General features: G+C 33.5%; 2 protein-coding genes across 8 annotated transcripts in view; one reads left to right on the top strand and one right to left on the bottom strand.

Annotated features, from left to right (window-relative positions):
- The window catches only part of LOC114330442 (calpain-B), a 510,388-nt gene that overhangs the window by 122,411 nt on the left and 371,972 nt on the right, over nucleotides 1-16,005 (bottom strand). The gene's annotated exons all lie outside the window — the stretch shown is intronic.
- Nucleotides 1-16,005, top strand: part of LOC114330439 (intraflagellar transport protein 122 homolog) — a 123,369-nt gene that overhangs the window by 91,076 nt on the left and 16,288 nt on the right. For both annotated transcript variants that reach the window (XM_050652709.1, XM_050652708.1), the window contains 4 exons: nucleotides 3,138-3,344; nucleotides 7,942-8,266; nucleotides 9,740-10,031; nucleotides 15,585-15,950. In XM_050652709.1, coding sequence (XP_050508666.1) covers nucleotides 3,138-3,344; nucleotides 7,942-8,266; nucleotides 9,740-10,031; nucleotides 15,585-15,950 — 1,190 coding nt within the window. The remainder of the gene's footprint in view (nucleotides 1-3,137; nucleotides 3,345-7,941; nucleotides 8,267-9,739; nucleotides 10,032-15,584; nucleotides 15,951-16,005) is intronic.

Genomic DNA, 16,005 nt, shown 5'->3' with positions numbered 1-16,005 from the left:
AGGGGAAAGATACCTGGCTACGATTTACTGGGAGCCACTTATGATAAACATTACGGCGTCGCAACCTACATTCGCTGCAATATAGAAAATGGTTTCCTGTTTTCTGCTTCCAATGAAAATAATATACATGAAGTAGTCACCCAGATTAGAGATATTACCGTAGTTAACATATACAAACCTCCAGCCACTACATGGAACCCAGAAGTGGTAAAGACTCATCCACATCCTACTATATACATCGGCGACTTCAACAGCCACCACGAAATGTGGAAGAAAATACACCACGAATGATGAAAATGGGGAGGTACTAGTAGAATGGTCCGAAGAGCAAAACACATATCTAGTTTTTGATGCCAAAGACAGAGGAACATTTAAATCAGCTGCATGGAGAAAAGAATATAACTCAGACCTATGTTTTGTCTGAAAAGATACCAATCACAGACCACTAACAACTGCGAGAAGTGTCCTTGCAGACTTCCCACATACTCAACATCGTCCTGTGCTTATCACCATCGGAATATCAATTCCAATAATTAGATCATATCCTCGACCCAGGTGGAATCTTAGAAAAGCAAACTGGAAGAAGTTCTCTGAACAACTAGACCGGACCTTGGGCTATGTCCCCCCAACCAGCAAACATTATGAGAGGTTTGTGGGTGCAGTAATAAGCGCTGCCAAGGAAACCATCCCTAGGGGGTATCGCAAAGAATATGTGCCCGGATGGACTGAAACATGTGAAGACTTATACAAGAAGTTTCTCGAAAGTGGTGACCGAGAAATAGCCGATGAGCTTTTACACAACATCGATACAGCTAGACGCCAAAAATGGATAAAGACTGTCGAAAACCTTGACTTCAAAAAATCAAGCCGGCAGGCATGGTCCCTGTTGCGGAAAATTGGAGGAGCTAACCAGCTGGAATCCAGAGAGTCTAAAATGTGTCCTAACAAGGTTGCCTCCCATATAGTATCTCTATCCAGAGCTCCACAAGATCGAACACATACTACCAACGTGAAAAGAGACTTAAGGGCATTAAAACAAATGAACAGAACGAACTCCGAATATTCAGCAAGAATACTTATTTCTGAAATCACACATGAGCTGAAAGAAATGAAATCAGGTAAAGCACCTGGGTTTGATGGTATCCATCCAGAGTTCTTGATACACAGTGGTGCATACACGAAACAGTGGCTTGCAATGTTCTTTAATGATATACTTCAGTCAGGTAACATTCCTTTCTCACTTAAGCGAACAAAGATAATTGCAATTCCGAAACCGGGCAAATCAAACGATAAGCCAGAAAACTACCGCCCCATAGCTCTACTCAGCATGGTATATAAACTATTAGAAAAGCTTCTCCTCAATAGAATTAGTCACAGGATACTAGAAAATGTCCCCATTGAACAAGCTGGCTTCTGCCCTCATCCAAGCTGTACGGACCAAGTGCTGTCATAAACAACTTTTATAGAAGCTAGTTTTCAAAAGAAACAAAAAACAGCAACAGTATTTATAGATCTAACAGCAGCATATGATACTGTTTGGAGACAGGGGTTAATATATAAACTGGCCCGTATTATCTCCTGCAGAAAGATAATTAATTTCATTGACAACATGCTGACAAACAGAGCCTTCCAGGTTATAATGGGAAAGGAGACGAGTAGACAGATGAAACTTAACAATGGTCTTCCACAGGGTTATGTCCTTGTCCCTTTACTTTTCAGCCTCTATATTGCTGACATGCCTGAAACCGAATCTCGGAAGTTTGGATATGCTGACGACTGGACCCTTGCAACAAGCCACCAATCTTTAGAAACTACAGAAATCACTCTCACGAATGACTTATCCATCCTCAGCGAATACCTTAAGAAATGGAGACTACAGCCAAGTACTACACAAACTGAAGTATCACCTTTTCATCTCAACAACAAGCTGGCAAACAGAGAATTGCGAGTGTATTTTAATAACAAGCTGTTAAAACACAACAAATACCCGAAATACTTTGGGGTTACTCTAGACAGAACGCTCACATTCAGAGAAGACCTGACGAAAACAGCAGCAAAATTGAAAACACGCAACAATATAATACAGAAACTCTGCGGCACTACATGGGGGTCCACAGCATCAACATTAAGATCCTCTGCTCTTGGCCTGATATATCCGGTGGCAGAATACTGTGCTCCAGTGTGGCTAAATAGCAGGCATACCCGCCTGGTCGACACCCAACTAAACCGTGCTATGCGTATGATAACAGGCACAATTAAGTGGCACACCCCTCCAATGTGGCTACCTACCCTTAGTAATATAGCACCACCCAACCTACGCCGCGAACATGCATTGGTTAAAGAATATAACAAAATAATGGACAGTCGCCAGCTTCTAGTCCACAACGACATCCCCGATATTCTTGGAAACCGTCTCCGATCCAGGTTACTTCCTCTACAATCTGCTCAAGCGCTGCAGCAATCCAACTTTGACTTAAATACCCGATGGAGAGAAGATTGGGAAAGTAGGACAGATCCGCATTACCATAGTCTACCGGACATCATAGGGAAACCTGGCGAATTTGAACGTCCCCGTAAGATTTGGGCAGCCCTTAATCGAATTCGAACAAACTGTGGAAGATGCGCCGACTCCCTCTACAGATGGGGTAAACTCCCCTCGCCTTCTTATGACTGCGGCGCTGCAATACAGACGATCAGTCACATTGTTCAGGACTGCCCACGCAGAGCATACACAGCCGACCCTATAGACTTGCTGTGTAGCTAATGTAGCTGTAATTATGCACCAAAATTTTAAAGCAAAACATAAATTTGACATTCTATTTACTTGATAACGTCAAATTTTATACTATAACCCGTGATTGGAATAATACCCACTTTCTGTCACTTGCTGTTGCGTTTAGTAAATTTCCGACTTATTTCGTATGCTTTAAATGATGACCCACGGGTAAAGACTCGTGGACTCAACTGTAATATATCCTTAGTAATACGTACCTAGTATTAAAAGATGGAGGACAATTTAAGTCACACGGAACTAGTTTTTTTAATTATTGGGGCGTTGATTATAATTATTTACTTCCCCAAGATTAATGTTAAAACTTCAACATGTTTTACTTTTTCAAATAATATTATTTTCTAAGGTTACAGTGAATGAAGGCATTAGATGTCTAGACCTAAGTCAACTTAGCGAGAAACTTGCAGTTGTAGACGATTCCGGGTTGTGCCAAATATTTAATTTCGAAACAGGTGAACTTCTTTTTCAAGAAGCCAATGCGAACAGTGTCGCTTTTAACAACCTGTATGAAGATATGTTGGCGTACAGTGGGGACAACACTTTGTCTATTAAGGTAAAATTGTATAAGCAAATTTAGAATTACAAATTACAATGATAAAGTGTTAAGTAATTTAACTGTTTTTTAAATATATTCTTGGTATTTCGTACCGGTGAATTGTAGAAAGAAGTAGAGCATTTTCTTTACTATTGAATTAAAGTTAGGTTTTTTCGGACTTCCTCATTGGTACATCTTTGGACCTCAAAAAATATGATCTTTATCTTCTTAAAGTGCCTATCCTCTATGGTTGTTGGCTATCACATTGGTCCACATTACTCTATTAGCCTCTACTGCCGTTCTGAATAATCCTGCCGACGTCATTCTCGACCATGTTCGTAAGTCTCTAACCATGCGTCGATAGCTCCACATCTCATATAGTCTAGTAAAATAAAATTACACTACATGTAAATCAAAATGTAAATTCGTACAGGTTGAAACAAATTTTATATCAAAGTTTAGGTGGGTACAAAAGATATTTTCAAGAAAGTATCCAAATCATACAAGGGATCATTGTTTAAATAATTAAAAAGGGGTCATTTTTGTAAAAAAATTACTTTTTTAACTGCTGAGGTCATTCAATTACTAATGAAGGTATATAGGATTATTTTCTACAAAGCTGAAGGGTAAATCTTTCACATAAGACTTACTAAATTAAATTTGACCCCTATTTATTTAAATAATTATACATAAAACTTTAAAAACAAATTTGCAAAAAAATTATTTTTGGCGTTTTAAATAAGCACTATAAAATATCTTATTTTACAGGAGAAGTTGCGCTATGTTATAAGTATTAATAAAAAAAAATTGGTCCAAAAATATTTAATATTTTTTGAGATATTGAATTTATTTATTAAATGTTACTCTATTTTCAATTGAAAAAACGCGGTTGTTGCCAAAGAAATATTCACCTGTATTAAATCTTATTATTTTTATTTTTATGTATATTTTCGATAAATGTATTGATAAATTCAAATTTCAATTAAACTTTCCCCTAAAATGGCATTTGAAAATTATTCAAATTTGTTTATAATTTGTTTTTTGAATAACGTCGCGGGAATTAAATATTTTGAAATGCCATTTCGATAATTGGGTTCCTGAGAATTTTTCACTAATTAACAATTTTTTTTGTCTTTTTTTTTTCTTGGATTTATATTACTACGGGCCCTTTTAGGGTTAAGTTTCATTAAGAATGTCGAATCTCTAAGTTGTAGATTCTAGACCTAAAAATATTAAGATTGGTCTAAAATCACTTAAATAAAATGTGGCTACTTACTGAGTTACAGGGTGTTTTATTTAAAAATTTAAAAATTATTTTTACCAAGTACTTTCAAACTATTTGTCGTATCCTTATCATACTTGGCAGAAAGTGTGGGTACTATAAAGTCAACTAAATTTTGATAAATAAAAGTTTCTAGCTACTACCAGAGGCGTACGACAGGGGATAGTTAATGGTTGACCCTTCCCAAATTCTACGCCACTGAGGGAATTACTATTTTAGCGAAATTTTCCGATTCTCCAATACTTTCTATGTAAATAATATACTCTTTACTGGTAACGATTAAGTCATTAGTTTTTGAGATATTGGACGTTAAAAATGAAACGGCATAGTTATTTTGATTCATTCATTAATTCATTTTAAACTTCCAATATCTCTCAAACTGATGACTTTATCGACACCAATAAAGTTATTTACATACAAAGTATTGGAGAATCGAAAAATTTCGCTAAAATAGTAATTCACTCAGTGGGGTAGAATTTGGGAAGGGTCAATCATTCACTGTCCCCTGTCGTATGCCTCTGGCACTAGCTAGAAACGTTTATTAATCACAATTTAGTAGGGTGTATAATAGCCACACTTTCTGCCAAGTATGATAAGGATACGTCGAATAGTTTAAAGTGCTTGGTAACAATAATTTTTAAATTTTTAAATAAAACCCTGTAACTCAGTAAGTAGCCATATTTTATTTAAGAGATTTTAGTTAAATCTTAATATTTTTAGGTCTAGAATCTACAACTCAGATATTCGACATTTTTAATAAAATTTAACCCTAAAAGGGCCCGTAGTAATATAGCTTCAAGAAAAAAAGAAGAAGAAAAAACGACAAAAAAAATTTTGTTAATTAGTAAAAAATTCCCAGGAACCCAATTATCTAAACGGCATTTCAAAATACTTAATCCCCGCGACGTTATGATAAAAACAAATTATAAACAAATTTGAATAATTTTCAAATGCCATTTTAGGGGGGAGTTTAATTAAAATTTGAATTTATCAATACATTTATCGAAAATATACATAAAAATAAAAATAATGAGATCTTAAGCAGGTGAATATTTCTTTGGCAACAACCGCGTTTTTGCAATTGAAAATATAGTAACATTTAATATAGTAAATTTAATATCTCAAAAAATATTAAATATTTTTCGACCAATTTTTTTTTTGCTCAATACTGGTAACATAGCGCAACTTAGTCTGTAAAATAGGATATTTTATAGTGCTTATTTAACACGCTAAAAATAATTTTTTGCAAATTTGTTTTTAAAGTTTTATATAGAATTATTTAAATAAATAGGGGGTCAAATTTAATTTAGTAAGTCTTATGTGAAAGATTTACCCTTCAACTTTGCAGAAAAAAATCCCATAGACCTTCATTAATAAGTGAATTACCTCAGCCGTTAAAAAAGTATTTTTTTTTGCAAAAATGACCACTTTTTAATTATTTAAACAATGATCCCCTTGTATGATATGGATAATTTCTTGAAAATATCTTTTGTACCCACCTAAACTTTGATATAAAATTTGTTTTAACCTGTACGAATTTACATTTTGACTTTTTTTTTTATTTTATTAGTCTAATATGCATTTATGCGTTTACATAAATGTCTCTGAGAGTACAAGATTTTGCTCTGCTCCGTAAAGCAAAGTCGAGAGTACATAACATCTCAGAAACCTTATTCACATATGGATAAGGACGAGATTACATAGCACTTTACGCATCTTACTGAATGTGCTTCTTGATTATTCTATTCGACATCTTGCGTCTATGTTTCTTGGAATAAAATTTGGTTGTATCCTGTGTGATGGTGTGTTCTGCAACGACAGATCTTTTACAGAGAAGAAGACGACAGCTCCTATAATGGGATGGACAATGGTTCTCGAGAACCTTTGGACTGATCTTAGACTTTCTTGCATCTTCAACGCTTTTTATCATATTCGGGTCGTACGATTTGCTAAGGTTTTTATGATACTTACCTTGTGTTTATGATATTGGTTAGAGGTGTTATTTTAGTCTCGACTGTATGCATTTATTATTTTCCTATTTGTAGTCTCCCACATTCTACTAATCACAGCTAATAAACACAATGACTGCCTGTTGTGTTTAATATTTTTAAATTACTAATAGTCCATGTGGTGAGACCGCTCCCGTCTGAAAAAATGTCTGATTCGGTTTCTTTGTGGATTCCTATTCAAAAATGTCCCCTTTAAATAAATCTGAAGGGTGCCGGGCGGAATTTTTGGGCAGAAATTGTTTAAACAATTTTTTTAAACAAATACAAAAGATTACGTTTTATTGCTCTGGAACAAAAATTTTTATTTTTTTGGGTCATTCTAAACAAGAAAGGTATGTGGTATTTTTTCTTAAAAATTGATTAGTTTTCGAGTTATAGGCGATTTAAAATCTGAAAAATGCGAAAATACGCATTTTTGAGGCTTAAAAACTCATATTTAAATTAGTATTTTTGAGGTTGCCAGATCCTTAAATTGAAGATTAAATATTCAGCTTCAAGATTCTGAAGAGTGATCGCGTCTAACCTTAATTTAAACCGTCGTTTTTTAATTGTTAAATATGCGTGTTTATCCGATTTTTTGCCGGTGCGGCGCGCTCTATTTCAAAAATCTATTTTCCCCCGAAAAATATTTTTCTAGATTCTTTGGGATATTCTAAATAAAATAAGTTTCCTGACATTTTTCTCAAAAGTTAACAGTTTTAAAGTTATAAGCGATTTAAAACTGTTAACTTTTGAGAAAAATGTCAAGAAACTTATGTTATTTAGAATATCCCAAAGAATCTAGAAAAAATATCTTTCGGAGGAAAATTGGAGATTTTTAAAATAGAGCACGCCGCTCCGGCAAAAAAATCGGATGGACATGCATATTTAACAATTAAAAAACGACGGTTTAAATTAAGGTTAGACGAAATCACTCTTCAGGATCTTGAGGCTGAATGTTTAAACTTCAATTTAAGTATCTGGCAACCTCAAAAATACTAATTTAAATATGAGTTTTTAAGCCTCGAAAATGCGTATTTTCGCATTTTTCAGATTTTAAATCACCTATAACTCGAAAACTATCCGAGAAAATTTACAAGATACCTTTCTTGTTTAGAATGACCCACAAAACTTAAAAATATATGTTCCGAAGCAAAAAAACGTGATCTTTTGTATTTGTTTAAAAAAATTGTTTTAACAATTTTTGCCCAAAAATTCCGCCCGGCACCCTTTAGATTTGTTTAAAGGGGACATTTTTGAATAGGAATCCACAAAGAAACCGAATCAGAAATTTTTCCAGACGGGAGCGGTCTCACTACATGGACTATAATGATTTGCTTTTCAGGTCACTGACTTTCCTGCTCACACACAAACGATGGGAGGTTTCGTAGTAGGTTTGACAGGATCCAAAGTATTCTGTCTCAACGGTTTTAGCATGAATACTTTAGAGCTCCCACTGAGTACACCCATGTATCAGTACATTGACAAAAGAATGTATGAAGAGGCGTACAAGGTTGCTTGTTTGGGTGTTACCCAGGGCGATTGGGAAGAGTTGGCACATGCTGCTTTAGAACACTTAGATTTTAAAATCGCTAGGTTGGCTTTTGTTAGATTACAGGACTTTACCTATTTGGAATTAATAGATGATCTTCAAGATTTACAACAGAAAGGTAAAAAATAATACAGTAGTATTTTTAGAAAAACAAAATTGTTGTTGTTTTATGTGCTACTAGATTGAAAACTTAGTTTTTTGCTACCAGTTGCCGCTATAGCATCCCTGCCATTTCGTTCGTTGCAATCCGTGACTGCACGCCGGGGTTTGTCCTAGTTGGGTCAGAGAGAGCAGCATATGTGCCTCCTGATGAGAGACTAATAAGTTTCGAAACCGGTAGAGGTGTTTGCTGCACTCTGTGATTGAACTGGAATAATGATGCGGCTGTAGTTTCGTCTTGCAACGAAATTGAAAATGGTTATTCATTTTTGATTTACATGTTTACTCTGATTGGAGTACGAAGGGAACCATTCTCGTTGGAACTTTACCGCGCTGAGCAGATGGGACGTGAATTATAAATTGTAAAATTCCCTTATCTTCCTTAGTCTCAACATCCGTTATGACTTGCAAATTGTAGAAGCCTCGGAGGTGTTACCAGAGAAGGTTCCCATTGTTTTCAATCTGGTAGGATGTACAGTAACATTTTTGGATGCTGTTTTATGTGCTATTAGATTGAAAACTTAGTTTTTTTGCTAGCAGTTGCCGCTAGGGCATCCCTGCTATTTCGTTCGTTGCAATCCGTGACTGCACGCCGGAGTTTGTCCTAGTTGGGTCAGAGAGAGCAGCATATATGCCTTCTGATGAGAGACTAATAAGTTTCGAAACCGGTAGAGGTGCTTGCTGCACTCTCTGATTGAACTGGAATAATGATGCGGCTGTAGTTTCGTGTTGCAACGAAATTGAAAATGGTTATTCATTTTTATTTACATGTTTACTCTGATTGGAGTACAAATGGAACCATTCTCGTTGGAACTTTACCGCGCTGAGCAGATGGAACGTGAATTATAAATTGTAAAATTCCCTCATCTTCCTTAGTCTCAGCATCCGTTATGGCTTGCAAATTGTAGAAGCCTCGGAGGTGTTACCAAAGAAGGTTCCCATTGTTTTCAATCTGGTACGATGTAGAGTAACATTTTTGGATGTTGTTTTATTATGTGCTATTAGATTGAAAACTTAGTTTTTTTTCTAAATTATTTGTCTTATATTCAAAAGGTGGTCTCAGGTACCTGTACTTTTGGTGAACCCGGCCTGCTGTTCTGGTATTTCTCTTTGGAGGAATGTTTTCAGCCTGTCATTGATGATTTGTAGCATTGCCTTGCTGGCATGTGAAATAAGAGAAAAAGTTCTATAATTGTCGCACTTAAAAGGCTGAATTTTTTGTGTATTGTTATGAACATAGAGTGCATCTAATTAGTGGGTCATTAGTGGGCCTGGTGTCTTAAACTTCAAGAAGTTATATTTAACATCAAGAAATATCGAGATTGACACATTAATTCTATGGTATATGTTCGTAACAATACATGATTTTTGTTCCCATAACATACTTTTTTCGAATAGTCTAACCGTAGTATAATTTGTAATCTGTTTTTAGGCAACTATCCCAAAGAAGTGATGATAGGCGACATCTTGGCACATAAAGGTAAACTTAAGGAGGCGGCAAAGATGTACCAACGCGCAGGACACGAGTATAAAGCATTGACTATGTACACAGACTTGCGTATGTTCGACGAAGCTCAAGAATATTTGGGATCGAATGACAATACCGATCTAATAAAAAGGAAAGCCGATTGGGCAAGGAATATTAACGAACACAAGGCAGCTGCTGACATGTACCTATCTATTGGAGATAATCTCTCTGCTGTAGAAATCTTTGCTGCCAATGGGTTTGTATTATGTATTTCAAATTCCTTTGCAAAATGATTTCTGTTGGAAAAATTATATTGCTAAAATGCAATTTATAACCATTAAATCATATTTATTTCAAAAACAAATATATTTGAGAATGAGAAATTTCGGTTTCGGATATTTTACAAAAAAAGAGATACAATGTTCTAATTTCTAAATTATAAGCTTAGCGGAAAAGATATTGTATCATTTTATTCTCCATTCTTCATTTTTCTCTTACCTATCAACTTATAACTTTTTTGATCACATTTGTTAGAAATTTTTACATTACATTTTTACATTTCTGTTGTCAACAGACACAACGATTGTTCGATAGCTCAATAAACAGAGCCGAGATTTTGTTTCTCAGTACAGTGTCCTGATTGAATCCTAATACACATATTCAATTTACATTACAAATTCACGATGCTTTTATTATACGTAGATAAACACATGTCTCAGAAATAGCTATTTTTGAAGATTATCTCGAAAGTCGACGAAAATATTTTACTGATGAGCCATTTTTAGGTTTGTAAGCAGATGATAATCGCAGAGAACCAAATCTGAGCAATATACTCAATTAGGAACTAATTTGATACCCAATTTATAAATTTTGTACAGCTTGGTGGCAGATTTGATATCCTAAAGGACGAACATTTCTTGTTTACCAAATATCCCTTTGATTTTGTGGCTTAGTTGTTTTAATAAATCGGCATAACTCACGCATTTTTCATCTTTTTTCATTCAAGTGTTCAAGCAAGATAATTCCACGAAAATTCCAATGTGCTGTTGCCATGAATGTTCCTGTTCTAAAAATCAATTTTTCCATCCTTGTTGTCATATAACTTGTAAATTCGTTGTTTTGGACTATGGTATGATTCCGGAAGTATAATGGTAGACCCAGGTTTCATCGACGATTATGAAATTGTGCAAACAGTCGTTCCGATTATGGGCAAAACGTGCCAAAATATTTTGCGGTAAACAATCAACATATTTAGTTTTTGTTTTCAGTTTTAAATCTGTTGTTATTCTTTTTCCAAAGTCAGTTTGCCAAGTGTCGGCTTTTGAGATTCTTTGATGTAAATGCCGACCATTGACGTGGAAATTAAGAAAAAGGATCAGTTCATCAAACGCATATTTCAAGAAAAATCATATAATTTTTATTCATTTTTGCATAATTATATTCAGAAAAATCTCTTAATTTTTGGCAGAAATTGTTTAAACAATTTTTTAAACAAATTCAAAATATCACCTTTTGTGTCCAAAAAATATTGTTTTAGGTTTTTGGGTGACTCTAAATAAGAAAGTTACTGTGTAGCGTAGTTAAGAAAGATAGTTTTCGAGTTATAGGCGATTTAATATCTGAAAAATGCGAAAATACGCAATTTGGAGGCTTAAAACTCATATATAATTTATATTTAAATTATTATCTTTCAGGTTCTCAAGAGCTTAAATTGAAGTTTAAATATTAATTTTGAATATTCTGAACAGTAATCGGGTCTAACTTCAATTTAGACCGTTGTTTTTTAATTATTAATGATGCGGATCCATCACATGTTTATACCGTATACTATTTCAAAAATCTCTTATTTTGCTTTGTTCTGAAAAACATTTTTTTGTTTATTTTGTGTCATTCTAAACAAAAAAGGTTTCTTGTCATTTTCTAAAAAAGTTAATAGTTTTCGACTTCTAGGCGATTTAAAATCTGAACACAACAAAAATACGCATTTTCGAGGCTTGAAAACTCATATGTAAGTTATAATTTTTGAGGTTATCGTGTGCTTAAATTGAATTCTAAACATTCATTTTCAAGATTCTGAAGAGAAATCGTTTCGAACTTTAATTTAGACCGTTGTTTTTTAATTGTTAATTATGCGCGTCTATCCGATTTTTATGCCGTATACCACTTCAGAAATCTCGTATGAACTTCTCAGAAAAATGAAAATAAATATTTTGTGTTTAGAATGGCCTACAAAATCTAAAAAAAAAATGTTTTTCAGGGTTAAATAAGAGATTTTTGAAATAGTATATGGCATAAAATCGGATGGACGCGCATAATTAACAATTAAAGAACAACGGTCTAAATTGAAGTTAGATTCGATTACTATTCAGAATCTTGAAAATGAATGTTTAAACTTCAATTTAAGCTCTTGACAACTCCAAAAATAATAATTTAAATATCAGTTTTTAAGCCTCTAAAATGCGTATATTCGCATTTTTCAGATCGCCTATAACTCGAAAACTATCAACTTTTGAGAAAAATGACAGGGTACCTGTCTTGTTTAGAGTGACCAAAAAATTTAAAAAAATATATTTTGGAGCAAAAGAGGTGATGTTTTAAATTTAATTAAAAAAATTGTTTAAACAAATTCTGCACAAAAAAATAGCTCGGCGCCCTTCAGATATGTTTAAGGGGATATTTTTGAACAGGAATCTGCAAAGAAATGGAATTATAATTTTTTTCAGATTGGAACCTCCTCACAATATGGACTATCTACCTATTTTCTTTATAATAAACTAATAAGTTATAAACTGTTCATTGATAAACGTCCTTTGCAGCCGTGTCAACCCTACTCAGTTTTTTATTTCGTCGCTTTCGTTTCAAGGAATGATATGTAACAGTTCCTAATTTAACAATTTTATAGATCGTCTTACAGCCGATTTTTGTTAATTCCTGAATTCTCGATACAATTGCATTATCAGTCATTCCAGTATATTCTTTTAAACGAGTTCACATTGAAAGTGCAAATCGTTATTTTTTAATTCGATTAATTATTTAGTAGCAAAATACAACCTAACCTTCCAGTTACAACTCTGCCACTGTTGGATGAACAAATTTTGGTTGTAGAGACACAGATGTTCCGCGGTGTTGTTATCGTGAAAAACGATGCCAAGTTAAAGGCAGAGTAGGGAAGAACTAATACTAATAAACTAATAGTGTTCTTTTGTTGTTGAAACGAAATATATAAGTAATGGATGTGACCAACACAGTTTGGTTTTTTATTACTTAAAATTTGATACTTTCGATGTTTAAACTTGTTTTACTGACATTAAAGCAAATTCGTAATATCTTGTCTCTTATCTAAAATCATCAACATGGCAACGTCAATGTAAAAGGAGCTTCTTAATTTTGTCCAGACTACAGTGTTGCCGATACTCCAAAATTTCTTTATAAGTATATAAAAAGTATAATATATACAAAGTTGCTTCAATTTATTAGTGAAGGCCCATTGAAATTTTAAGTACCTAGTTAACTAATTTATACATTTTTTAAGAATTTTTTCATATTATCTTTCTAACAGTGTCATTGACTAACAATTGAATACTAAAGTAGGGAAAACATTTTCAGAATATATAAACTTTGGAATTTTAGGAAATATTATATCTGACAACCTTGATTCGAAAGCCGGTCTCTTTGATATCAATATGACTGCTGATTATGTTGAAAAATTATTAGTGGATAAACTGTACAATTACGTGCAAACTGTCATTTGACATAACCACTATTCTCTATTACCTCATTCATAATTTGGCGATCATCCAACCAATACGTGACTTGTTTCAATCATAATATCTGGGGCAGTAACATTTTTGTAGGCGTTCACTATGAAGTATGCTTAAATTCTGTTTTTACTTTGACATTGGTGTTTCAAATATAGAAGTATTTGATGACTGTTACTGACTCAGTTTTTTCATTGATTATAAAATCATATGTGACGTTCATTCTGAATTACTGCCAAAATAATTAATTCGATTATTTCATTCATAGGAGATTCTGAACAATAGAAAGCTACAGAAATCTAAATTAGACTGATTATTTCATTCATAGGAGATTCTGACCAATAGAAAGCTACAGAAATCGAAATTAAACTGATAACTTTTTTGATAATTTCCCGTCGTCAAGCATATTACGTCAGATGCCCTTCGTTGCTACGAAAAAATATATTCAGTGACATTAATGACAAATGTTTTCAAAATTATAAAAGTGATGACTTTCAACCGTCAAATACATATTTATAACAACTGTGTGTTTAATTGTACTAATTTGTACTTACATAAATAAATTACAATAAAATTTTGGTTTTGAACAGTTTTATTCATGAAATAATCGCAACAAATTGCACTCGATCTCTAAAATTAATATAGAATTTTTGCCTTCGTGACACTTTTCGTGTCTCGCCTACGGCTAGTGAAATTAAAACTGTCAATGTGTCACTCGGGAAAAATTCAATAATTTTAGAGCTCTTGTGCAATTACTACTGATTATTTCATTCATAGGAGATTCTGACCAATAGAAAGAGCTACAGAAATCTGAATTAAATCGATAATTTTTGAATAATCTCCCGTCGTTAAGTATATTACGTCAGATGCCCTTCGTTGCTACGAAAAAATACATTCAGTGACATTAATGACAATTAATGTTTTAAAAATTATAAAAGTGATGACTTTCAATCGTCAAATATTTATAAAAACTGTGTGTTTAATGGTACTTACATAAATAAATTACAATAAAATTTTGGTTTTGAACAGTTTTATTCATGAAATAATCGCAACAAATTGCACTCGACCTCTGAAATTAATATAGAATTTTTGCTCTCGTGACACTTTGATATAATTTTACTCGCCTTCGGCTCGTGAAATTAAAACTGTCAAAGTGTCACTCGGGAAAAATTCAATAATTTCAGAGCTCTTGTGCAATTACTACTGATAATTTTTGATAATTTCCCGTCGTCAAGTATATTACGTCAGATGCCCTTCGTTGCTATGAAAAAATACATTCAGTGACATTAATGACAATTAATGTTTTAAAAATTATAAAAGTGATGACTTTCAACCGTAAAATATTTATAACAACTGTGTGTTTAATTGTACTACTTTGTACTTACATAAATAAATTACAATAAAATTTTGGTTTTGAACAGTTTTATTCATGAAATAATCGCAACAAATTGCACTCGATCTCTAAAATTAATATAGAATTTTAGAGCTCTTGTGCAATTACTACTGAAAATTGTCCTGTCCTATTATACAGTGAGAGGAGAACGTTCTACTCCCTTACTGTTAGTTCGTTTTATTTTGAAGATGTAACAAAATCGCCCGGACACGTTGATTCATTAAGCTTGTTCTAATTTTATTTAATAGTATCAAAGTTTTAGTATTTTGACGAATAGGTGACAGCCACACAATTTTTCATGTTGCTTCAGCTGGATATCTCTGTCCTCAGATAATTTAAATTCATTGTTTGTTCTATTACTTTCTCCTCATTTTCCAATTTACATTGTATCGGTCGTTAAGAAGTGGTTATATGTGTTGTTTTCTCGGCTACTATTCCCATATAAGTTTATATTTCTATATCTAAACAAAAATAGTATGTTTAGATATAGTAATTGACTAATTTACATTCAGATTGAGATATAGAAATGATTATCACTTCCATGACTTACAACCACGATAACCTGATCAGTTAATTTTGACTTTTCCTCTTCGAGCTATATTTATTATCTTAATTTGTATTTCAAAAACAGCATAACTTTTCTTTATTTTTTATGTAGATGGGGCGATCAATTGATAGATTTGGCCAGAAAATTGGAAAAATCAGACAGATCGACACTCCTAACAATAGCCAAACATCTTAAACGCCTTAACCACTCTTCAGCAGCTGCCGAAATTTATCGAAGACTTGGTGATTCAGAAGCAGTATTACGATTACACGTCGAAGCCAAAGAATGGAAGCAAGCATTTGCTCTTGTTCGCGATCAACCACAGTACAATGCCCTAGTTTACGTACCGTACGCTCATTGGTTGGCTGAAAGTGATAAGTTTGTTGAAGCGCAAAGGGCTTTCCATAAAGCTGGAAAATCACAAGAGGCTTTTAAAGTATTTATACAGTTGACTGATAATGCTGTTAGTGAATGCAGGTATGTAAAGATTGCTGTACTTTCAATTGTTGCAAATTTACTGAAATAATCACAA

The sequence above is a fragment of the Diabrotica virgifera genome, chromosome 6, assembly GCF_917563875.1.
Source record: "Diabrotica virgifera virgifera chromosome 6, PGI_DIABVI_V3a".
Classification (NCBI taxonomy): Eukaryota; Metazoa; Arthropoda; class Insecta; order Coleoptera; family Chrysomelidae; genus Diabrotica; species Diabrotica virgifera.
This window is presented reverse-complemented; position numbering and strand designations above follow the sequence as displayed.